Consider the following 25,575-nt stretch of genomic DNA (forward strand, 5'->3'; position numbering starts at 1 on the left):
TATCCCCACTTCTGCATCAGAGCATAATGTTCACTTTCCTCTCATCCACTGCACCAAATGGGAAAGCCTCTTTGCGGTCCTTCATCGTCGTTGTTGTTGTTTGGTTGTGGATGCAAACTCTTACTGGATGACTTGCATGGGTAGCCCTAGAGCAGGTCGTGCCTTTATGGCTTAACCGATAGAGTGCTTCTGGAAATAGAAAGTATGGTAATTAATAAGTCAATTAAAAATAAATGAGCACACACTGGGCTAATTAAAAAACAAGATCAGACTTCCTCATCTTTCAGATCACTAGTATCTCCCGAGCGCCTAATTCATTTTTTTTTTAACCTTCCTTCCTAGATTATCCAGGGAAATACTCTGAGGAGGAGAGCAAGAACTCGACCTCGGGCATCGTAGGGGACCTCAGGGACAACCTGCAGGAGGCACGGGCTCCCACCATTGCGCAGCTGCTCCAGGAGAAAACCCTCTATTCCTTCTCCGAGTGGCCAAAGGTACCCAGAGCTTGCACACTCCACCCAGAGCATCCTCAGCTTTGACTCCTTTCCTTTAAACCTTTTAGAATATTTCTGAGAAACAGACTCAGACAAATGTTTAGTATCTTTAAAAGATACTAGTTATGTGACATTAAAGATACATGCACCTAATTAGACCATAAGACAGAAGTGTCAGCTTATCTTCGTATTTACAGCGCTGTGGCTTTTAATCTTTGTTGTCTGGACGATACCATTTCTTTTAAGGCTTGTAAAGTGAGTCCACTTGTGTGCGCCCTTTTCTAATCAGTTTCTTCTGGTTAAAAAACTTGCCACTTGATTTCAGGGGATTTTGTGAATTTGGGTAACTTGGTACTTATTCCTCAGAGCTTTTGTTCTTTTTTATAGGATCGCGTGATAATTAACCGCCTGGATAACATCTGCCATGTGGTGTTAAAGGGGAAGTGGCCCTCCAACCAGCAGTATGAGCCCTCGGCCGCGCTGCCCACCCCCGTGTTAACCAGTGGCGCTGGTCCCCGCAGCAGCCTTTCAGAGCCAGAGGCATCAGAACATGTCTTCAGCAGTGGCGCAGCGTTGGTGGCCCAGATGCAGAAGGTGAGGCTGTAAGAATGTCCTTGACCTTGAAACAAAGGAGGAGGACGCTTTGCACTTCTTAATTGAGTCATTTATTCAACAAATACTGAGTGGATAGGAATTTTTTTCTTTCTTTTTTTTGGGGTCAAGCCATTAGTGTTCATTGAGGAATCTGGATTTTATCCTGTAGGCAGCAGAGGCTGTAGTTTTGGAGCAGGGAAGTGCGTGATGAAAGTGTGTTTGCGGCTCAACGGGAGTGGTGTGCAGCTTCGTGGGAGATGGGGGTCAGGGAGGGGCTGTGCCTCCAGGGCTGGGAGGCAGGTGGGCATCTGAGGAAGAGATAAGTTCTAGACCAGCTTAGTGGCAGAGTGGCTCCAAAGAAAGGGGTGGAGTTGGCTGGCATGTCGTGATGACTGATGACTATATGAGGAAGGGGAGGCGTGAACAGATCGGGATGTTCAACACTTGAGGACTGAGAACGGTGGCAGCAGATAGAAAGGAGGGGAGTCAAAGCAGGCATGAGTTTTATTTGTGGTTTATAAACTCAGAGGTCAAGTTTAAGGACACGTGGTTATTAGCACACTAGCTCTCACTGTCAGCTGCACACTGGACTCCGCTGGGGACCTTGAGAAGCTCCAGATTCTGACTGAATTGGTCCAGGGTGTAGACTCGATATTGGCTTTTTTTTTTTTTAACTTCCCAGTTGATTCTGATGTACAGCTGAGGCTGAGATTCCCTAAACTATGATCTTGCAATTCCAGGTGTATAGTTCATGGACTAGCAGCTTTCACAGCATCTGGGAACTTGTTAGAAATGCAGAGAATCTCAGGCCCGCTGAGGTTGAATCTGCATTCTAACAAGCTGTCCAGGTGATTTAGTAGTAAAGTTTGAGAAGGTTTGAGTTAGAAGAAGTTCTGAGAAGGTGATTACTAGCCCCAAGGAAATGGGGCCTAGAAAGAGCTGGCATTCAGCCACAGAGGTGGCGTTCAAACCTCTCTTGCCACATGTGTGTGTTCGCAGGAGAGCTTCTTGGCTTCGGTATTCACAAAGGAGGAACAGAAGCACAGGCGTCCTTACGAGTTCGAGGTGGAGAGGGACGCAAAGACCCGGCGCCTGGAGCAGTTCCCCGCCACCCACGGGCACCCCCCCATTGTCCTCAACGGCTGGCACGGAGAGTCAGCGATAGACCTCTCCTGCCCATCGGAGGGGTCCCCGGGGGCCACATCCCCTTTCCCAGTGAGCGCCAGCACCCCTAAGATTGGGGCTATCGGTTCACTTCAAGGAGCCCTTGGCATGGACTTGTCTGGGATTCTGCAAGCCGGCCTGATCCATCCAGTGACTGGACAGATCGTCAACGGAAGCCTCAGGAGAGATGACGCTGCCACCAGGAGGCGGAGAGGGAGGCGGAAGCATGTAGACGGAGGCGTGGACCTCATCTTTCTGAAGGAGCCGACACTCCAGGCGGGGATCTTGGTGGGTACATGAGCCACTAAGTACAAACATTGACCTCTATACACTGAGCAACAAACCCTTCTTCCTCAGACACAACACTTTTTGATTATGGATCTTTTATCCCTATTTCAATTGTCCTGCTTATCTTCTCGTCATCAGTTGCTCTCAGTCTCTTTTAGAAATAGGTATTAGTCCATCGAGGGCCCTTAACCTGCATGCAACCTGGAAAAACGAACCATTTCACACAGTAACAGCCCAGCCTCCAGTGTCTCGGAGCCACTGGTGATCCAAAGAGTAAAGCAGAAGCAGGGCTGTGTTTGCAACAACGTTGTTCCAGGTCAGTGGGCTTTCCAGGAGCTGGGATTTGGGAGTCAGGACGTCCTGAACATTAATCCTGGCTCTGCTGCTTGACCTGCTGGCCACCTTGAGCCGCCCCCCGTTGCTCCTCTGTAAAGAGGGGGCTGCAGCTTCTACCACAGAGGGTCGCTGTGAGGCCTCCTGAGGCCACACTAAGGTGTTCTCAGCTCAGAGATCCTTGTAAACAACAGAAGAGGGCAGAAACTGCACACCTGGTCCAGAGGAGCCCCTCAGACTTTGTTTAGTGTGTCCAAGACCACTGACTTCTCTCTTTGTATTCTGATTTTTCCCATTTATTGAATTTTGAGCTCCGAAACAGCAATCACGTTTCATGTTTTCTTACTTGAAAAGGAGTAATAATGAACAATACTTATTGAGTGCCTTTGCCAGGCACTGCATTCAGGGTTTTACTTGATTGTTCTGTGTGATTTTCACAAAAACCCTGTGAAGGTGTTGTTACCATTCCCATTTTGGAGATGAGCAAACTGAGGCTTACAAGCGTTAAATAATTTGCCCAAGATTATCCAGGTGGTAAATGGCAGATCAGGGAACCAAACCAAGGACTTGGTTCTCTAGAGCCAGAGAGCTCCGCTGTATCGCTTGGTATATGTTTCCCTCTTAGACTTTCTATATAATTTGGGAAGCTGAAATGGCAGGTTCTTGCCCTGTCCAATCCTCCAAGTCTACAAGAAGGTTGTCTCATTTTTTAGAGGTGCAAAGCCAGTTTTCCTGTAATGATTGTAGAATTCCAGTGGAAGAAGTGAAGCCTTTTTCCTTGGCCTCAGAGTATTTTGAAAAATCTATTATGCAGGTATTTATTCAGCACTGACGTTGTACTTTATCAGCAGACCCCACATAGGCACTGGGAATACAGAGATGAGTAAGACAGGCTTTGGCAGTGCTGAGAGAGGACTAGGTAAGGCAGCTGCAGCATGGTACTTTCTGTTGTGGGAAAACCTGTGACGAGTGCTACGGGGGAGAGGAGCGGGGTGGCCAGTGTCGCCGGGACTGTCAGTGATGGTGACAAAGGCGGCAAGAGGGAACCTGAGCAGACAGGACGGTACGGAAGTCTACTGCGGAGACGAGAGGGGAGAGGAGCCGTCGGGTGGAGGGAACGCCCAACACGTGAGAGCTTCTGTGGGGGCTTCGTAGTCAGGCACAGGCAGAGTCATGTTCTGGTGGGAAGATGCAAACAGCACCATATGTGTTTTCCTTTGAGAAACTAGTTTTCATTCTGTCATGATGAACTGCACGTACTTGTCTTCCCTTTGTCCAGGAGGTCCACGAAGACCCAGGGCCGGCCCCCCTGAGCACCTCACACCCTCCTGAAGGGCCAGTGCCTGCCACTTCGACCCCGGAGCCGGCCCCGGTAGCCGGCAGCCAGCCCGAGAAAGCCATTCCCAGCAAGAGCCTGCTGGACTGGCTGCGGCAGCAGGCAGACTGCCCCCTCGAGGTCCCTGGCTTTGGCGCGGTGAGTGTGTGTCGGTGCCGTCTCTGACGCGAAGATGCTGGGGGGGGGGGCCAGGAGGACCAGGAAGCCTGAGAGAAGTCGGTGTCCACTGAGGACATCATTGTAAAGTGGAGAAAAACAGTTTAAATTCTGGTTACGTTTTCCAGTAACAGAAATTACAGCCCAGATCAGAATGCCATGCCGGAAAGTAGACGTGGAAATCTTACGAGGACAGAACTTGCCCAAGCTCAGCCCTCCCTTCCCCCAAATGATCACATTCATGAGCTCACAGAGAATCCTTTCAGTTGCATAAGCGCTGCCACTTTGTGGAAATGTTCCTGTGTATTCTTTTCAAGTTACTGCATCGCCACTTTGAGGTGATGGGTTAGTTGCAGTTACTGCTCGGGAACTTTTCCTCAGTTCCTCTTACTGCCTCTGCCCTCAGTCCTCCACACTAAGAATCTGGAGGAGAGGGCTCCTGAGCGCCGGAATCTTCTCTTGGTTTTTCTGTTTCTCGTTTGCTCATCAACCCCACCACCACCTTTGTCCTGGGTACATCTCATTAGTAAGACGTGGCAGGAGAAAGCTCCCAAGGAAAGGAGAAGGATGCATTCACAGATGCACACCCTCCAGAGACAGACGAAGCCCGCCAAGTAGGGAGCAGTGAAGAGAGAATCCGAGACAGTGATCGGGGGAAAGCGGAGCCCTGGGAAACTGGTGGGTCAGCCAGGTGCTCTGGTCTGGAGGGCCAGGAGGCCCCCACAGGAGACTTGTCTTCCGGCTTTGCTGCAGGAACACTGTGGCTTCAAGGACAGAGCCTGGCTGAGGGCCAAGGGGCTGTTCCCTTCAGCCTAACCTGACGGGTCCTGTGCAGAGGGCCATGAGCGAGAAAATAGCAAAACCAGCTGAGAGGCACCACCCTCATCAGAAGAATCTGTGGCAGAATGTTTTGTAATGTTGGTTTCCATTTACCTCCTAGAATTTTTCAGACAAACCCAAGCAGAGGAGGCCACGCTGTAAGGATACTGGAAAATTAGACGTCAACTCCCTGAGTGGGGAAGAGAGGGTTCCTGCCGTCCCCAAGGAGCCAGGCCTGAGGGTAAGGAATACGGACCTCGCGGTGGAGCCCGGCCTTACAGGCTCAGAGAGAAAGCTCCAGCAGGGGAAGGCGGTAGCCAGGCGACCTTACCAGGGGGACCAGGAGCTCCACAGGAGGTTGATAAGCCGTGATAAGTGGTGTTGGGGTGTTTTCACCAGCAGCATGGCCTCCGTGGTCGTTTGTTTTCAACCTTTACCTCCGAAACTTTTGGGTTAAGTCTGTACTTAAACCATTACCAAAGCCTGATTCCCAACCCGCTCCCCCTGTCCCGCGCTCCCCCCACCGCCCCCATTTTAGACAGTTCAGGGAAAAATACCTTTTAACCCTTATCAGGAGTGTGTTTCCAGTGTTTAACGAACTTCATTACTGGAAATTTTCATTTTCCGATCAAAGTTTTTCTGGCTACCATTTAAGACATTTCCTCCTATTCCGTCCTGGCTGGCAATGAAAAACAGCTGACTCCAAGCATTGCCCTCTTCCTATTATAGAATCATGAGCCTGGAAGCGACTTCAAAGACATCTGCAGATACTTGTAGTGGAACGAATCTGAGTTAATTATAGTTTACAGATGAGTACAAATTTGGAATAGAAAACTCGTAACCTCTAGGGGGCGATAACATTTCAACCTCAAAATGTGTTGAGCTTGGGCAAATGATACACAAATGTGCTTTTAACCTCCTCAAAGTGCGCTCTGCCCAAATAGGGCGCTTCTGAGGATCCTCGTGGGGCTCTGCCCTCCCCGGGTTGTCCTCTGAACTGGCAGGCTCTCCTGAACGCCTTTCTTAGCGCTCTGCCAGCTACGGCTTTCCTGGGTATGAATTTCCTTCTTAGGGGGATTTCCTGGATGCCGTTTCTTTTTTTAATTCCAAGAGACCACCCACCCTAGTCATTTCCTGCTCGTTAATGTTCCCAAGGAGCTTGTTTCTGATTTGGTCGCCTGGAGGGTCACTCCTCCAGCAGCCCGACAAACACTGCCCTCGCTCGTCCCCACAGGCTGCCGTGGCCACCGGGGAGGAAGGCTGGGGCCCACTGCTTGTTAGGTTTGTTGCGTTGGAAAAGCTGCCCTTTGCTCCCCTCTCTTGCTTTATCCTCGGGAACCCACACCTTAGACCCGCTCGTGCTGTACAGACTGATTCCACATCGGTTCTCATCCCTCTGTCTCGCTCGGCCCCTCGCTCTCCTTTTGTCAGGAGACAACCCCAGTCCTTACTTGGTGGAGTCTCTGACCTCTTGGTTTAAGGACGTGGTTTCCCCCTTGACTTTCTCATTTCTTTCTACATGTCTAACAATTTCCCTCACGTTCTCTGGAAATTAATGTTCATCACTCCCCTGCAGATGCTGACCCCCTGCCAGAAAACTCATTTCTGAGCTGTCCTTATGAGCCAGCCTCTCACCAGAGGTGTGCTTTCCCTCCTTTGTTAAATGAACTCAGGCCCTGCCTCGGGGTCCTTTGCCTGCAGTAAGGCCTGAACAGAAAGCACGTGTCTGCCTGGTCCTCGGGACCGGAGCCTCTGGGGTGTGCTGCACCCTGTGTCCGTCCCCTAGACACCTTACCATTTCTCCTAGAAACACGTTCAGATCCCGCAAGGAACTTCTTCCTGCCTTTAGCCTTTTCTGCCGAGTGTGCAGCCAAGCCCCACAGACAGCATCACACAGGCTGCAGTCAGGCCGCGGAACTCAGCTTTAAGAATGCCCCCTGGGGGACTTCCGTGGTGGCCCAGTGGTAAAGAATCTGTCCTGCAATGCAGGGGACCGGGTTCGATCTCTGGTCAGGGAACTAAGATCCCACGTGCCACAGGGCAACTAAGCCCATGCGCTACAACTACTGAGGCCACGTGCCTCAACTAGAGAGCCCACGTGCCTCAAACTATAGAACCCATGTGCCCTGGAGCCCATGCACCACAATTAGAGAGAGAAAACCCACACGCCACAACTAGAGAGAAGCCCGAGCGCTGCAACTAGAGAGAAACCCGAGCACCGCAACGAAGATCCCACGTGCTGCAACTAAAGATCCGACACAGCCAAAAAAAAAAAAAGGATGCCCGCCCGGTACATAGTGGTCGCTCATCATTAAATGTGTGTACGCACACGCACATGCCTCTTATTTTATATGTGAAGTTATGTTTGACATACTTGTGTGTAGTGGGGGTTCTTTTTGCTTGTTTCTTGCTGAGCCATTTGACAGTAAATTGCAGAGATGCCATGTCACCCCTAAATACTTAAGGATGTGTCTCCTGAGAGTGTTTTCCCCCATCACTATTACCACCATCACACACGTCATTATTAGTAATATGTTGTAACTAGCCCATATTCTGATTACCCCACTTGTCCCAGAAATGTCTTTCAGGGCTAGTTTCTGTTTTGCTTTGTTTTGTTCTTAGGACTTTTAAACCAGGGTCCTCATACTGCGTTTGGTTGTTAGGCCTCTTTCCACTCAGGGAATGTCTGTTGGCCGAGCCTACTCACCTTCCTGGGAGGAGTAAGTAGGTTTTGGTCACCACCCCCTTCTCTGCCTCCGCCCAGGAGTTAAGTTTTAGAGCTGGAACACGCAGGCTTTGGAATAAATGCTGCTGTGTATTGGTGAAGAAAGATGTTCTAGGGTTGGAGGGCCCGTGCGGTCATCCACGCCTGCAGCGTTGCTGAGCGTCTGCCCCTTCTTGTCTGCCTCTCCTTGCCCTCCCCACAGCCTCCCCAGGAAGAGGAAGCAGGTCAGTTCCCAGGGTGTAATTACCAAGAAGGAGAGCTGCCAAAGCCCGCCTTGCCCGCAGTGTGTGGTCGCCAAGCTGCTGGGAGGGGTGTCGGCCCTGGGTGGGCAGCCACGGGCTGGCTGGGGTGATGCTTGCACCCGCAGGAAGAGGTGGGCCGACTGCCTCTGCCGGCTCGCCTCACCGTGCAGGGGGTGAAGCACTGCCCTCCTCAGCCGGGCCTTTCTGCTGCTGCTCCCCCACGCTGAAGGGGGGCAGCCAGCCTGCGCCTTCTGGGCAAGTCCCCGGTTCTGAAAGGGCCCAGCGTTGTCTATATCAGTGGTTCCCAACAAGGGTGGGGACATCCTGGTACCTGAGGAGTGCGACTTGAACTTGGTGAGCAAGGCCACAGGGACCAAAGGTCCTGCAGGATGCAGGTTGCCCGAAGTGAGCTCTCCAGCCCCAGATGCCCTGATGAGCTCAAAGTAAAGCATGTTAAAGAACGTCTGCTTTATATATAGCAGATTGTTTGAAAAGAAGATGGGAGCGTTATTCATCAAGTTCGAGGTTCCTTTTCTTCCCAACAGAAAGGCTTCTAAGATTGAACAGGCCCTCCCACTGGAGAGTAATGAGGAGGGTGAGGATGAGCATTTGGGAGTATAAAGGGAAAAGACACAGCTGGGACCTTCCCCTGTCTCTCGGCTGTGGCTGGGCTACAGGGAACAGGTCTTGGAAAGCCTGTTAGTCGAGTGGTGGTTACTGTGGCCAGGCCCTGGGCTGAGATGGGCTTCCCAGCAGGGGCCTGAGGCTGTGGTCTCTCCAGAATGAGGCAGTCTGCACTGATGGGCTCAAGATAGACCAGTGAGAAATGATACTTTTAGCCTGGCTCCGTCCATCACATCCGACCGTCTCTCTTTAGAGACAGGAACCAGCAGGAATAGCTCCCCAGGCATCATCCCCAGACCCAAGCAGCAGCTGAGGACAAACCAGCTTTCAAAGTGCCGGTGGCTGGTCACGTGTGAGAATCAGGTGGGCTAGGGCCACAGGGCCTGGGTTCTTGCTGCCTCTGTCACTCACCAACTGTGCCCTGGGGGCAAATCCTGCCCTTCTTGATTTGTGAGAAAGAAAGGTGACTAAACACAGCGGTTCCAGAGGTTTCTCCCTCTTCTACTTTTCTTTTTTTTTTTTTTGGCCACGCTGTGCAGCTTGTGGGATCTTCATTCCTTCTCAACCAGGGATCAAACCCAGGCCCTCGGCAGTGAAAGTGCAGAGTCCCAACCACTGGATTGCCAGGGAATTCCCTCTTCTGCTTTTCTAAACCAAGGCCTTTTGAGAAGACTTTTCTCCTCAAAGTTCACCATCGTAAAGCTTTTTGTCCATGATGACCTGGTTTTTCTTTAATATTCTTTGGGAAATTCTTCGAAGGACAAATACAAGACCTCAAAAATAGCATTTTTCCTGGGGACTTGGGAACATTCAAGTGCACGTTTTTCATGTGTGTATGAACCTCTGAACTCCCTGTAAAATGGCTGTAACAGTAGTAGCGGCTCGTAGGGTGGGCGTGGTGACGAATTGAGATCCTACACACAGAGCCCGTCGCCCAGCGCCCGACACAGGGCAGATACTTGTTTTGTGTTACCGCCAAAAAGAGCAGAGAGCCAAGAGCCCTGCCGCTCTTCCGTATCACCACCCCCTTCGTTAGCACCTCCGACGGCCAGTTTCCCTCACTGCTGAGGCCCTCACTACCGAGAGGAGCAGTGCATATGAGCCACTCCTCATGTCGGGGCAGATGTGCACACATGTGCACGCAGCCCGCTGAGAGCTTGACCCGTGTCGCCCACTACCTGCCGCTGTGACTGCCTCTTAAGCAGAGACCTGTGGCGTCTTCTGAGGATCTGACTTAGGTGCCATTGTCCTCTCTCCCCCCACAGCTGGGGGCTTAGGTCAGGACTGAGATCTTCCTGCTCCCAAGCCCCATCCTCCTGTCCTGCTTTGTGGCTTCAGTTAAAAACCGCCCTGTGTCAGGAGGGAGGCGAATGTGGGGTCTGGCCGAGGGGTCGCAGCCGCAGGTCCCGACTGCCAGCCTCGGCAGCACACGCGCTCAGATCAGGGTGAAGCAGAGAAGACTGGCACAGCCCTGTGCAAGGATGACACGGAAACTCATGAAGTTGTCCTTTTTTGTATTTTACACATGAAACTACTGTAATATTATGTCAGTTATCCCTCAATAAAAAAAAGTCTCGACTAAGACTTGAGGTCTCTGGCTGGTTCCAGCTCCCAGTGCTCCGGCAGCCACTCCGCAGGGCGGGTGCCCCTCTACCGTGAGCACAGTGGAAGCGGCTCGGTGGTTTCAGGCTCTCAGCCTCAAGGGAGGCACAGAGCTGTGCAGCTCAGGGTGGGCAGGCGGACAGGAAAGGCTGGTGAGGAGCCCCCAGCTGCTCACCCGCCATCCAGTAACCTTCAGCATCTTGTGTCTCTTCGTCCTTTTTCAGGGGTTTCTCCCGGAAAACAAGTTCAATCACACCCTACCTGAGCCTGTTCTCCGAGACTCAGGCCCCCGCCGGAGGGGCAGGCGGCCCCGTAGCGAGCTCCTGAAGGCTCCCGCCCTCGTGGCGGACTCCCCCTCCGGGATGGGGCCTCTCTTCATGAACGGCCTGATCGCTGGGATGGACCTGGTCGGACTTCAGAACATGAGAAACATGCCCAGCATCCCCCTCACGGGGCTGGTGGGGTTCCCGGCCAGCTTTGCAGCGATGCCCACGGGCGAAGAGGTCAAGAGCACGTTGAGCATGCTGCCCATGGTGCTGCCGGGGATGGCCGCCGTGCCCCAGATGTTTGGGGTCGGAGGGCTCCTCAACGCCCCCATGACCACCACCTGCGCCTCGGCTGTGCCAGCGCCTTTGTCAAGCACAACGAAGAGTGGCACGTTGGCGGCTGAAAAGACTGCAGAAGACCAGCCCAGCGGCCGTGATGTCAAAACGGACACGTCAGCCGAAGACAAGCCCGGTCCTAGTCCATTTTCCGATCAGGCCGAACCTCCAATAACTACGAGTAGTCCTGTGGCTTTTAACCCGTTTCTCATCCCAGGAGTGTCCCCCGGACTCATTTACCCATCCATGTTTGTCTCCCCCGGCATGGGCATGGCTCTGCCGGCCATGCAGCAGGCCAGACACTCAGAAATAGTAGGTCTGGAGAGCCAGAAGAGGATGAGGAAGAAAACAAAAGGGGACAACCCGGACCCCAGCCCAGAGCCTGCACCCGGGTTGGAGAGGGAGCCGGGCGGTGCCCAGAGCTGCCCCGAATCCAGGGCCCCCGCGCCTCCAGAGAGAGGACACGCAGCACAGGCCGGCGAAGGGGGCCCCCAAGACTCTAACAGTGTCACCAATTAGAACTTTTTCATTGAAGAAATTCTTATGACTTGTAAGTTTCTTATCCCATCAAGGTTTGTTACTTCCCTCACTTCACTGTCATAAGAACCTGTGTTTCCATAAGTACTATTACCTACCTGATTTCCTGTCTGAGAACTATGGTAACAGATGTTAATAGTCACAGGGTCTTGCCACGTCATCAGCTAAGTGTCGTTGACCTAGTGTAGGAGGCGCAGAATCCTCACTCCGTTACCCAGTCGTTCATTCCAGCAATCGTAGTTAGTGCAGACGTGGGGACACGCCCTGCCCCCTTCTCTTCCAAGTTTCCCACTTATTTGAGGAGGAAAAATGGCAAAGGAAAACCGTCTAGGGATTTACCAGTGAAGAAGGGCCGAAGGAGAGGCAGAGAGCAGCTCTTTTTTCCATGAGCTGTGCTGAATGGGAAGAATGTGTTGGGGAACCAAAAAGCACAGAGGAAGAAGTGCTGGTGCATATTTTTTAGTTAAAATATTTCCCAGTTTTATCATGATTACTAAACGAGTAGGATAGGCAAAAGTATATAATTAATGGTTGAAACCACGTATGTTCATTTCTTTCTAAAACAGAAACCTTACTGGTAGTAACACCTTTGTGGGTTTTCAGGCACCTGCAGCAAGAAGAAATACCAATGGGGCATTACTTGATACACACGCATCCCCCCTCTCCCAAGTTAACAGGGGGTTCTCAGTACGAGAGAGCTGTACACACCTTGAGCCGTTGCCGGCGACGATGGGGGTGGAGGACTGCACGACTAGCTGTGACCCCGCCGAGGCCTCTTAGGGACTGCTCTGGCCACTGCCAGGCCTCCTGGCTCCTAACTTCACGCTCCCCTTCGCCAAGAATCAGGCTCTTTCTGGAGCCTGCAAAGCAAACAGTCCCTCAACACTCTTAGACTCGCCAGGGTTTGAGGTTTGTACCACCTCTTGGAATGCGACTGTGAAAAGTTTTTTTCTTCTCTCCAGATTTTTCTCTACTCGGTTTATATTTTACAGTCGGACCCAGATCCCAAAGCATCAATTTAGTGGAGACCGTGTTGCAAATTAACATTATTCCCCCTTCTTCCTCAGCTGCCCAGGCCAGGCCCGGAAGAACCCGCCGGCCCCAGCAACCCTCACCTGCTTTCCTTCGCCCTCCCACGTGGTCCCTCCCTTCTGATGGTGTCACTTTTCACCCACAGTTCACACTCTGAGACTTGAAAGAAGCTCATGGTTCAATCCCCAGGGGCACAGGGCTGTGCAGGACCGTCAGAAATGTTGGAAGTGTTACTAGTACCAGTTTCACCTTTTGTTGTCACAATTTACTGTATTTTTTACTTTTTCTGTTACAGTTTTGCTATAATTTATCAGAAGGTCCAAAAATTTGACGTAACTATTTCAGTTTGCATTATTTATTTATGATGCTTTTGTCATTGTCTTTTATACATTTGGGATTATAAATTATGTAAATGTCAAAATGAGCATCTCAAAGAAGTCTGTTAAATCGTGGCCGGAAAAAAAAAAAATCAATCAGCTGTATTTTCAAAAATTGGAGTCCCAGTTTTATGAATCAGAGTTATAAATCAGAAATTCTATAAACTGATCATATAAGAAGAAAGAATCCAGTAATTGAACAAATTCTATTTAATGACATCTTTGTAGCATAGATGACCTCTAATGCTGACAACAGATTTCTTAGAAATGCTGCTCTCTCTATTTAACTAACATTTTGTTCAGTTTTGCCTCCAGTGGAAGCAGAAGAGGTTTTTTCAGCTGTTAAATCCTGAAAATCAATATAATTTATTTATGTAAAAAAAAAAAATCACTCAATTGATATATTTTTTGAACCTTTTAAGTACTAATTTTCTTTTTATCAAGTAGAAAAAAAACTGTATTTGCCCTAAATCCTTAAAATACAAATGCTATAAAAATTCATGTATCTTGAAAGCCTTACTGCAAATGAGTATTATAGACATCCAGCAGAGCCTGGGTTTTCTTTGTTGTCGTTGTTTTGTTTGGAAAAGCTGCTTTCCCCAGGTTCCACTTAGAGCCTACAGTAGGTCACAGGGTTCATTATGGATTTGATTTAAAAACCCACCAGCATGCTAAATCCCGTGTTATATCTTATCGAACCTGTATGTTAACTCTCTGGGTGTTTAGGCTTCTCTTTGACTGTTATTGTGTCCCTGTTTGCAAAATGAAAATGACACTCTGTGGATTACTTGCTCTGTAAAAGGCATAAGTGCTTCTTATGATTATTTTGACGTTTCCAAGAGCAAAAGCCAAATTTAAACTCTCTTCAGCAAACTTGAGCCTTTTCATCTAATTCCATGTCACTCACAGCCATAACCTTCCTGGATCATTCTTCACCCCATGTCTTACATAATAAATTGTCTGTGGTCTTGATCCTGGATTTAAAAAAAAAAAAAGTTCAAAAGTCAAATTTGTATTTGAGGACTTCAGTGGCACTTGGATGTCTCTTGCTGCCTGGGCATTTTTATGAATGCATCATATGCACACAGGAATCCCCTGTCTTTCCTAGGTGCCCAGTTTATGCCGGGCACCCTGTTGGGGGCTTGTTAACTATCATTCATGAGGGTTGGCTTGATTTATCTCTTGAGCTACCAGAACACCCAGTTAAAACAGATGCCGTAGAAGGGGGTGCAGCACCGCACCTACTCCCCAGACTTGGGGCCTGAACGCTCGCAGCTGATGCCTCCACCCTCTTAAGCCCCATTTCATGGGCCCCACCTCAGGTCACACACCTGGGGCTTCAAGAGGGAACCTCTGTGGGTTGGAACAGGCCCCAAAACACAGAAATGCCTCTCAGTAGCTGAAGTTCTTGCGGCTTGTTAAGAACTTCGTGATCCTTAGCTTTGGGTAGCTGTGTCAGAAGTTAGCAGTGAGGCTGGCAGGGAAGTTGCCAAAGTCTTGGTGAGGCTGAGCTTGAGGAGCCCCACCAGCCTCACCCTTGTCGGGTCTCTTGCTGGTACCAACAGGTGGTGGATGGACAGCCTGGAGCATGGGTGGGCCATGGTTCCAGAAGGCCTGACGGCCCTCTGCTACAGTCTGCTTTGTAGATCTTTAGATTTGTGGAGCCCTCCTGGGTAGAAGTTGTCAAGAGTCTTGGTTTCACTCTTGACCTCCAAGCCTGCCCCAGTAGATTCTACCTCCTCGTATGAGGGTAGGAGAGTACAATTAGTCATGTACGTTGGGCTAGTGTTCTAATGTTTCGTGCGTGTTTACCATAAGTGACCTCATTTGTCCTCAGAGCATCTTGGTTGCTGGGTAGAGGGATGCTGGCGTCCAGTCTGCCTCACGAAAGCCAACGGAGAGGCTGAAAGCTATCTCAACCACAGAGAACAGAGCTGGGATAGACAACCCCCCAACCCCACCAGCCTGAGGCCAGGACACTCCAACCTTTGTGATACTTAGTCTGGGACCCCTCAGCCTCAGAGACCAGCTCTGACTGAATTACGCTTGGGAAAATTGGCACCGGGAAACATGGAACAGTTGTGTCATACCCTCTGGAAAACCTTATGCTCTATTCATTTATACCTTAAAATGGTTTCTTGCAAGAATTACTGATTCATTTGCCGGGTCTAGAAACCACAAATGGACCTCTTTCTCAGGTCAGCAGTGGGGTTCACCCAGCTCAGTGACTGTCACCTTGGTTCTGGACCGTGGCTACTCAAAACCCAGTCTCCGAGGGACAGGAGCGTGAGGGCAGGTCCTCAGGACACACGGCTTGTGCTACCAAGTGGCCGGCATCATGACCACCCTCATAATCCACGCTCAGCGGGGTATCCGTGGGGTAAGGTAGGAAATAAGGGAAAGGTATGAATAAAGTACCGGCTCCTATGAGGAAGGTGTTCCCTGCGATGCGATGCGTTTGGAAATGACTGAAGTTGGTGCTGTGGAAGCCCATCCTGGTGTCCTGAGCTCCCAAGGTCAAAAGGACAAAGGGAGCAACTAGGATGGGGGCGGGGGGAGGAGAGTGGAGTCCCTGGAAGAGCTGTGGTTCCCCTGGCGGAGGCAGGAGCAGCATTCCCACCTTCTCTAAGCTTCAGTTTCCTCTGTAGAACAGGGCAAATTATAACTTGAACCTATAGGGTTGTTGATGGGGTTGATGGAAATGATAAATGTCAAGTGCGTACAACTGCTTGTTATATTTGAGTCGTGTACCTTTACTCCTTTTAAATAGCTGGGGAGGTGAGGATTGCCAGTCCCGGAACGATAAGGTAGTTAAATTAGGGGTGTAGCAGGGGAATCAAGGGTGAGGAGGATCTTGCTCCAAGCCCCGAGGCAAGTACAGAGTAGATCTGTGGTTGGACTCAAAGCACCTGCAGGAAACAGGTTTTCTGACTGCCTCTGTCCCTATGACCCTACACACAGGAAAGAAGCGGCCTTTTTTTTTTTTTTTTTTTTTTTTTTTGTGGTACGCGGGCCTCTCACTGTTGTGGCCTCTCCCGTTGCAGAGCACAGGCTCCGGACACGCAGGCTCAGCGGCCATGGCTCACGGGCCCAGCCGCTCCGCGGCACATGGGATCTTCCCGGACCCGGACACGAACCTGTGTCCCCTGCATCGGCAGGCGGACTCTCAACCACTGCGCCACCAGGGAAGCCCAAGAAGGGGCCTTTTCACGCAAGCCCGTTGATCAGAGTGAACTAAAGGGGTGAGGAGACTATTGTGGGGCTGGGGGACAGGGCAGCTCCCGGGTCTGTGTAGCCTCCGTTGGGGTAGGGTTGCCAGATTTAGGGGAAAAAAGACACCCAGTTACATTTTAATTTCAGATAAACTAATATTCTTGGTACACGTATATCCCATGCAATATCTGGTAGGTAATTATGCTGAGGTGTTTTTGGTTTATCTAAATTTCAAACCATTAAGGGACCAGGCATCCTGTTTTCTCCGGTCCCTTAATGTAATGACGCACATTTACTAGGAACTTCTTTGAGTGGGGCTTGTGCTTTATGGCCATATTCCCAATCCCCACAGTAACACTGAGGTTACACCCATTTTACAGATGAGAGAACTGAGGCCCAGAGAGGCTAAGTAACACCCAATCACCCAGCTGATAAGTGGCAAGGGATTTGGGGACACAGAGAAACCAATTCCAGAGCCATAAACTGGCCAATAATGGAGTCAGGGTGGGCATCTGGTCTGAGGCGTGGAGGAGGCTAACCCTCAGTGCAACTTTGTAAAACAGCAGTACACAGGGATGATGAGCAAGGGGAGAGGGGCTGATCTGGCCCGTGTGGCCCCCTGGCTACAGTGGGCAGCCCTGAGGCCAGAGGAGCCAGGTCACCCAGGAAAGAAGGCGTTTCCTTCGCATCCTGCTGTGCGAGCCTGGGGGCGGTCATGGCGTCTGGGTGCTTGGACTTCCCAGCCTGGGTCCAAGGGGAGGCATCCAGCCTTAGAAGGTGGAAAAGAAGGCTGGCAGGGGGTTGTGTAACTGCTCTGCCAGAAGGGCCTGGGGGGAGGGGAGGAGTCCTCTGAGGCTAAGAGTAGAGAGAGGCAACTTGGCTTGCGGGTAGTTCCGCAACCAGGGATTGAACCCATGCCCTCGGCAGTGAAAGCGAGGAGTCCTGACCACTGGACCGCCAGGGAATTCCCAAACTGTACTTTTTTTTTTTTTTTGCTGAGGCAACTTGCAAACAGACCATCTCCAAAGGCCAGAGCCTCATTTCAGCCCAAGCTTTGAGTAAGGACCTGGAAAGCAGGACCAGAAACCCCAACTGTGAGAGCTTCGGTCTGGCTTTTTAGTGTGAAAACTGCTCGCTTCTCGCCCTAGGGTGCCGTCTGCACCCACCAGGCCCTGGTGACCTTCCTCCCCTCCCCCGCGAGGCCCAGCCTCACGTCCGCTAAGGGTCCCCAGCACCACCTCCCGCTGCCTGCTCTGTGGCCCGCTGTGCCAGGCCTCGACGCCCATGATCTCATCCGAAACGTGTTCCCCAGACGAGGACGAGGCCCAGGTGGTTGTCACCTCCCCCAGTGGCACCATGAGTGGAAGGACAGCAACCTAGAGGGGCGTCTGAATCCAAAAGCGCAGGCCCCTCCCAGTCTTCCTAGAGCACACAGCCCACTGCCTGGTTTGGTACAGCCCACACGCCAAGAATGGGCTTTTATGTTTTTTAATAATGGAAAAGTCAAAAGAATACTATTTCACGACCCATGAAAAACATACCAAATTCAGGTTTCAGAGACCACGAGGTTTTCTTAGAGCACAGCCACGTTCCTTTACGTACTGTCCGGGGCTGGCTCCACCCCACACAGCGGGCTTGAATGGCTGTTCCAGAGCCACATGGCCTGTAAAGCTGAAAATATTTGCTCTGTGGCCCTTTACAGAAAAAGCTTGCAGACTCCTGTCCTAGAGCATCCATTGTATTCACAGATTCAGTGCAAAAACTAAGTCATTTTAAGTATTTTTATATTTATTCAGACGTGGTTTTGTATAAATATGAACCATACACTAGTATAGAAGAGTGACATCTACTTCTGAGATAAAACAGACTTCAAAGAAGTGCTGGACTCGGGGCCTGTCTCGAGTTTCCGCCTCCAAACCCCCAGGGCATCCTTTCACTTCAGAGGAAAAGTCAGAGCCGCCTGTCCTGCCCTCTCTCTCCTCCACGCCATGTCCTATTTGGGGCGAAGAAGAAGGAAGACAGAGGACAGATGCGAAGCTGCCAGCGATAGAGAAGCAATTTTTAGAGAAAGGACCCAACAAGGGCAGGAAGACGCGTGTTCGGAGGACACAGGCAGAGAGAGGAGACACACGACGTGGGTTAAGGACCAGAATGCAAAACCACCCACGCCGTGGGAAGGGGCCCCCAAGACGGTCCTCCGTCAGGGGCTGCGGGCTGACTACCTGCAGGGTGGGCTGAAGATGGGCCTGGCAGATGGGCCAGCCTGGGTCGTGGTCCCACCTGGAGCTCAGGCAACAGGAAGGCCAGATGCGGGGAGCTGAGTGCAAGGCAGCAGTGGCTGGGAGCCGCCGGCGGGTGCCCTAGCCAAGGCTTACTGGCAGCCACATCCTGGAAGCCGAGTTCAGAGGAAACAGGAAAGAGCAGCTGGGACCAAGTCTCTGCAGGGACAAGTGAGTTCCCGTCACACACCCTCCCACGTTGTGACTAAGGGCAGCCGGCACACCTCAAAGGGCCCCCCAGCCCATGGCCAGCTCGACCCTCTTGTGACAGAGAGCTGGTGAACTGGCCTCCCAAAGGCATGGGGCCCTAGGACACTGCCTGGGGACTTCCGGCCCGTCCTGCTGTGCAGCAGGCTGGGCTGTGCTCCGGACACAGATCAGATCAGGCACCACCCTGCTGCTGGGGCCCTCAGAGTCTGGTTGGGGGACAGGACTGACCCACAGAACTACCGAATCTGCCGGACGTTGCCGTCTCCTGACTCAGCACCAGGCAGAGGGACGTGAGACACTGAATGGATCCAAGGCTCCTGCCGGCCAGCATGGATTGTGCATGGGGAGCATCTGCCGGGGCGCAGACGTGGGCGATGACAAGGGGGAGGGCTCGGGAGGGAGAAAGTGCCGCAGTTTTCAGGGGAGGAAGATGGGCGATTCGGCTAATGGCTTCCTAGTAAATTTGACATCAATGCAAGTGGGCAAAAGTGTAGAAAGGAGTTTTAAAGCTGTGCCAAGGGTTTACCTAGAATAAATCAAGCCCCATCCACCTCCATCCTTTTTTGGGGGGATGACTCTTGGGTGAAGAGAGCCGTGCTGGGTGTTTTTCACAGTGATGGAAAAAACAGAGAGCTGTGGGCATGTGTCCCGACCTGAATCGCCATGCCCAAGGAGAACTAAGAAACAGGTATGTGTCCCTCTGGGGAGACCTCAGTGGCTCATGGGCCCTTTTATTCAATATATTGCAGTGTTCGTAAACTCGCATGCCTCCCGGGTGAGGCAGGTGACATACATGAGTGACACAGGCCAGAGTTAAGGCAATAAATTTAAGATTTAAGACTTAAACGTAAGACCGATGGCAACTGGAAACCTCTTGCCCTGAGTAAGGGGCAGCGGCTACCAGCTGCAGCCAGTTGGTGCCATAGAGGAATTTGGGCTCTGTGTTGCCCGATACTGTGATTGTTTTTCAACAGAGGATGGAAATTCAGATATTTGTATAGAATCCCCAGATTTTTAAGTGTATGCAATAAGTTCAGATTTTCAGAAACTCCAGGGGCAGACAAATGTCTGTTGACGGGCTGGATCCAGGGCACTGGGAACAAGTCTGCTACTTGAGCGATGGCAGAGCCATGGGCGTTGTCAGGCTTCCGATACAGCCCCCAGGTGACATGTGAGAAAGCAGAATCAGGATGTGTTTTAAGGGAGGTAACTATCCTGTCCCCCACTGGGGTGTTCAGCTGGCTCTCAGAAGCAGGACACGAGGAGAGGCTCCGGAGTTCACGTCGGTGCAGTGCTGGCAGCTAGCAGCCCCCGGAGGACTGAGCTCCCCCCACCCCGAATGTCCAGGAAGGCACTGCAGTCGCACGTGGGGGCGACCCTGGGGACCTGCCAACATCTGATGGGACCCACTCCCCACCCCCTGGACTGAAGCAGCCATGCGAAATCTCCTCAGTCTCATCACTGGGCCCCTGGAGCTAGGGTCCTGGCTGGGTGCGTGTGCCTGTCTTGCTGATACTTGGGCCTCACCCTTCTCCATCCCCCAGCACATGCAGGTTCCTGAGAATCCTCAGGGTCTTAGAAAGAGTGAGTGATCTCACCTGCGGCCACCTTGAAGGTGTGAGTGGGGGAGGAGAGCAGGATGGGGGAGGGGTCCAAGCCGAGCTTGCAGGCAGTGATGAGAGGAGACTGGAGAGGTGTTAAGCCTCAGTCCTGGCTCTGACCGAGAGGAGGCCCGACCAGGAGAGCAAGATCCCAGTCCCACGGCCCACCCCTTCCCCCATCCCCACTCCAGCTCTGATCCAGGCTTTTCCATTCACAGATCCCAAACGTTCCAGGCTGGCAAAGAGCCAGGGGGGCTGCCAAATCCCCAGTGAATGCCTTCGGGGGGACTGGGGTGGGGGGATGTGCAGGCCTCTCAGGTGGATCATAGGGGCCTGAGGAAAGCCCCCAACCCCAGTCCCCGGGCCCACAGTTGGGAGACCCTCCAACTCTCACCGCGGTCCCTTGTCAAATCTCCCCATCGGGAAGCAAGCTGTGTGTCCATAGGGAAAGGGCCATCAACTTGTACTCCTGGCGTGCGTGTGCATCTGAGAGACAGAGCTGGAGGGCAGGGGGCCTGGTGAGGAGTTCCCGCCAGCTGAGCTCCTGTGGCCACTTCCTTCCTTTCCCTAGACAAGTTGGAGATGATTAGCCCCCATTCAGGGTGGGGATGCAGACGCAGCCCCCCACCGTGGACTGGGGTACGGGAGGGTTTGGAGCTGCGCTCTCAGTACACGACCCACCATCCCGAACAGGCCCAGGGAGCAACCATGGTCCACTGCCCGCCCCCTGGCCCCGCTGGCCCCGGCACCCCAGCCTCGTAAGCAGCAGGAGTTGAGAGAGAAGACATCCATCCAAAGTGGCACTGTCTCTGCCCATTCGACTATGGTGGTGCAATGTTCTTCAAATCTGACCTTGTGATTTTGGGTTCTCGATTATTCTTTGCGCCCTCTGGCTCCCCTCCCTTTCGTGCTAAGCCAGTCAGCGGGTCTGTGCTCATTTCTCAGGGATTTGATATGGCAATGAGCAGAAAAAGAAAAGAAAAGGAAAGGAAAGAAAAAAAAGAAAAAGAAAAGGAAAGGAAAGAAAAGAATCTCCTCTTGTCTTTTGACTTTCAAAAGCAGCCCCTGGCCTGGACACAATGGGACAGGTAAGAGCAAAGCATCCCATACCGCCCCTTGCCCCATCTAGAAAAAGATTCCTGAGGGCAAGAGGAGGGTCTGTCAGTGGGGACCGGCGGGGAAGCTCCTGGAGCCCAGCTGGCTCTCGGCAGCAGGACGCGATGTCAGCCCCGCAGACCTCTGGCCTCCTCCCTGGGGGCCCGTGGGGCTGCCCTTCCTGCGTGGCTGTGGCACCCCCAGCAGCAGCAACACGTCCCCATGCACTGACAGTGAGAGCGGCTGTCGCCTGTGCCCCGGGCTTCACTTGGGGTCAGACCTTCTTGCCCCCATTGGACACCCCTCCCCCCAACACCCGGGACACCAGCCGGAGCCCTGTGCCGATAGAGGATGGGGCCCGGGTATCGGTTGGGGGAGAGCAGTGCAGAAAGCCCACCCGCCCACTGTGCTCTGAGGGGCTGGGAGGAAGCAGCCCAAGGGCCCCGCACCCCAAGTCAAGTGGGTGCTGAGTAAACCCCGCCCTGTGATGCGGGGGCTGCTCGAACGCCCACTAACCGACTTGGAGCCCGGCAGCTGTGAGCTCTCTGCAGGCCAAGAGCAGAGAGCACAGCCAGGCCTCGGAGCCTCCCTGCAAGGCCGAGAGAGCGGGAGCAGTGCCCACCTCCCTGAGGGTGGGAGGGCCCAGAGTTTATCCGCAGAAGGGTCTCCGGGGGCAGCAGGATTCTCGGAAGGGACTCAGTTTCTGAATGGCCCAGGGCACCTCTCTGGGTCTCTCCTTCCCTGTGCTCAGTGGGGTTCCTGGGGTCCCCGCCAGCTCTGCTGCCCTGAGATGATGTGTCCCCCTCCCTGCAGATGGAGGGTCCTCAGTCTAGGCTCAGCCTCAGGACTCGAGGCCCTCTCTCTGGCTGAAGCTCCGTTGACTGATGCTTCCATTTCCTCCTGGAGCTTGGAGCGGGGGTCCTGAGCCCCCTCGGCAGGGTCTCTACCTTCCTGTTCGGCTATTCCCCGAGAGCCTTTTTATAGAGTTCGGCTGGGATCCAGGGAACTTTGGGAAAGTATGTATGGGACAAGCCAAGCTGTACTAACCTGTCTTCCTCCTGGAGCTGAAAGGAGCCAGGTGGTTCCCAGACAAATGCAGAGGCGGGCTTGCGGGTGGGGAGGAGGCTTGCACACGTTCAGGGCGGAGGTGAGGGCGGGGAGGCATGGCCAGGGGCAGCAGAGATGGGGGCCTGCTCCCAGGTGTCTCGTGTAGACACACATGAAACACACACACACACACCCAAAAGTACTTGGTTACGGGCTTGGTTACACAGCTCCATAGGCATGCAGACATGGACAGGCATGTGCTGTGTATACAGAAATATGCACAGGCACATGTACAGGCACTGCAGAGACGTGCTCGAACGTGTTCACACATACAGACCCGCACCCACACATATGCACATGCATACACACAAAGGATGCAGATTGAGAAGTTCCAGGCCACACCTAGGAGGAGGGAGAGGGTCTGACCACCCTGATGACCCAGCTCCCTCACACCCAGCACACACACACGGGCACGCGCACACACACGCGCACACACACACACACACGCGCGCGCACACACACACACCCCTTGGGAGGGAACCACTTCCTTCAGAGGAGCTTTTGGACTCAGGGCAACATGCAATCAAGACCTCATGCTGGGAAAGAAGGCGCCTTTGTGTGCTGGGATGGGGCGGCAGGAGCAGCTGCAGCTCTTCCAGGATAAGGGCCAGGCCCACTCCGTTCTGTTCCTCACCCCAGGGGAAGAAGGTCAGGCGGGGCCAGGGATGGAGGGCGGAGTGGGAGCACCAGCAGGCCCTGCACCAGCCCTGGGTTACTGTCTCAGAGCCCAGAAAGCCACTCCGACCCCCAGCCCTGGTCTGGCCCTGTCCCCAGAACACCCCGTGGCTCTGCCCCCAGGTCTGGTGCGATGCTGACCCAGACCAAAGCCTGGCTCTGGCCTCAGGCTCCACGCTCGCCTTGTGCCAGTGGCCTTGCTTTTTTTTTTTAGCAGAGTGAAAAAAGGTCAGGCTCTCGAATTATAAAGACGTGAGGTTGAGTCCTGGCTCTGTTGCTCGCCAACAGGATGAACCTAATTTTTTTGAGCCCTAAGTTCAAGTTCTTGTTACCGTGCTCAGAGCCTGGAGGCAAATCCTCTTTATTGATCCCTCAGAGCCTGGTGCCCTCTCTGTGTGTTTTATCTCTGGGCCCGGGCCGTCGGGCTGGTAGAGCATCCTGCCAGCTTCTGTTGCCCAGGCCCAGGGAGAGGGCAGAGCCCAGGCCCAGTCCCTGGAGCTGCCCCCTCTGAGCTCCTTCCTCCCTTTGCCCTCCTGCCTTTGTGGTCCTTGCCCCCAGCTGCAGGCACCCGGGCCCCCTGTGAGCCTCCTTGTCAAACTCTGAAGGTGCCTCCGCCTCCTCCCTGCTCCCCCGCCCCAGATCCAGCCTGCCCCCTGCTCCTTCCGAGCTGGGTTCTCTGCAGGCTGAGCCTCCAGCAAAAACAGCCCTGTGATCTAACGCAGTAGGATTCAGCAGAGGTAGACCCAGAGGTGGCTTCGGCACCATCTCCAGACACTGTGCCGGGACTACCTCCAGTCATTCAGTCAACAGATATTTACTGAAGGTCTAGTCTGCGCCAGATGGTGTTCCAGATGCTGGACATTCAGCAGTGGACAAATAGACAAAAACCTCCGCCCTTGTGGGCTCACGTCCCAGTACCACTACCATAACGCACACTGTTGGGGGCCTTGAGCGTCACACGGTCCCCCATGTCTACCCTGAGAGCTGTGATCATCCTACGTGCACAGACAGCACTTCCTTCCTGTGACGCCACAAAACTTGGGCATGTCACTATCATAGCTCTTTCTCTCCCCTCGGCCACCCTGCCCCGAGACTATGGGTATCTCAAGGGGAAGGGGGAGCCTGGCACAGATCTGGTGTGAAGCCATGATTGTCGGACTCGGCAATGGCTTTCAGTAGTTCAAGTGCGTTCAGCTACCACTGCCCCTTGGTGGGTGTCTTTCTTTTGCTCTAGCTGTAACTAGACACCTCTCTTTCAATGTATTTTTAATGTGTTATGTAATTGTGTGTAATTACATAATAGTCAAAGGATCTGTGTCCCTATTGTTAATAACGTTGTTCTGTTTTAGGAAATGACTTACCCTGAAGCTCAACTAACCTAGCGTGGGGCGTGTCAGGTCAAGTGCTCTGCTCTGTACCCGTGGTACGATTCATCTGTTCGTGCAGTATTAGCTGAACACCTGCCCCACGGCAGACCCGGAGTCGCGGAGCGGGAGCCCAGGGAGACCCCTGTCATCTAGCAGGGGACCAGGACAGGTAAGCAGAAAAGCGCAATTAGGTGGATGGAACGATGGGCTGGTGCTGCAGGAGCCTGAAGCGAGACCCCTGGGAGGCTGGGTGGATCAAAGATAATTATGCAGGACCGGGGACATTGAGCTGAGACTTCAGGGAGCCGTTGGGTGTATTTTTCCAATACAGATGAGAGAGGGATGATCCAGACAAAGGCGCCAGCATTTGCAAAAGTCATGGAAATGGGAAGTGCCTGATGTGTGTGAAGGAATGGGGAAATGTTAGATGTGCTGGGCGGGGCAGGTGTGTGGCAGGCTGGGCTGGAGAAGAAGCTGGCACCAGATAGGACTGTGGATGCCAGGGAGCACAGGGAACCCCTGCCACATGGAGGGCACCCAACCTGGCCCCAGAGCTGCTCCACTGAGCTCCCCTGTTCCCATCAGAAGGAGCCCTCTGGCTCAGCCTTGCCGTCCCCACCTCCAACCTGCCCTAGGAAACTCAGGTTTCGCTGTGCTCAGATTCCCTCTATTCTTGACTTAGATTAAAAAAAAAAAAAAAAATTATGGGTGGGAATTTTTGTAAGAGCTCTTTATATATTGAAATTCTTGATTCTTTGTTACATAGCTATCTTGGTTTTTTGGGGGGGGGGTTTGCAGCAGTTTGACCTTTATTTTGTTTTGATGGAAAGAAACCTGACATATTTTTATTGTCATATTCATTAATCTGTTCATTTGACATTGTCTTAGAGAATTATTGCCTATCCTAAAATTGTATATGGATTAGGATTCTTTTCTGGTTTAACTTCCAACGTTTAGATCTTTAAGCCATCTGAGGTTTATTTTGGTGTAAGGTAGGAATCTAACTTTATTTTTTCCAAATTGTGAGCCAGTTGTCCAGTCCTGTTTAGTGAGTAATCCATCACTTCTGCACTGGTTTGTTTATTTTGTTCAAAATTCATTTC

At 52.4% G+C, this 25,575-nt stretch overlaps 1 protein-coding gene and 1 long non-coding RNA gene across 5 annotated transcripts in view; both read left to right on the forward strand.

Annotated features, from left to right (window-relative positions):
- The window catches only part of CHD6 (chromodomain helicase DNA binding protein 6), a 211,721-nt gene extending 198,664 nt beyond the window's left edge, over positions 1-13,057 (forward strand). For all 4 annotated transcript variants that reach the window (XM_029221761.1, XM_029221758.1, XM_029221759.1 and 1 more), the window contains 6 exons: positions 343-494; positions 882-1,088; positions 2,088-2,540; positions 4,153-4,347; positions 5,306-5,425; positions 10,602-13,057. In XM_029221761.1, the coding sequence (XP_029077594.1) occupies positions 343-494; positions 882-1,088; positions 2,088-2,540; positions 4,153-4,347; positions 5,306-5,425; positions 10,602-11,498 (2,024 nt within the window). In that variant the 3' untranslated portion in view covers positions 11,499-13,057. The remainder of the gene's footprint in view (positions 1-342; positions 495-881; positions 1,089-2,087; positions 2,541-4,152; positions 4,348-5,305; positions 5,426-10,601) is intronic.
- Positions 13,058-19,120: 6,063 nt separating this feature from the next.
- On the forward strand, positions 19,121-24,528 carry LOC114893678. Its single transcript, XR_003792992.1, has 3 exons — positions 19,121-19,315; positions 21,174-21,316; positions 24,455-24,528. It is a non-coding gene; the product is annotated as an uncharacterized LOC114893678 (long non-coding RNA).
- Positions 24,529-25,575: the final 1,047 nt, after the last annotated feature.

The sequence above is a fragment of the Monodon monoceros genome, unplaced genomic scaffold, assembly GCF_005190385.1.
Source record: "Monodon monoceros isolate NGI ecotype Baffin Bay Population unplaced genomic scaffold, NGI_Narwhal_1 Super_Scaffold_13, whole genome shotgun sequence".
In the NCBI taxonomy this organism is placed as follows: domain Eukaryota; kingdom Metazoa; phylum Chordata; class Mammalia; order Artiodactyla; family Monodontidae; genus Monodon; species Monodon monoceros.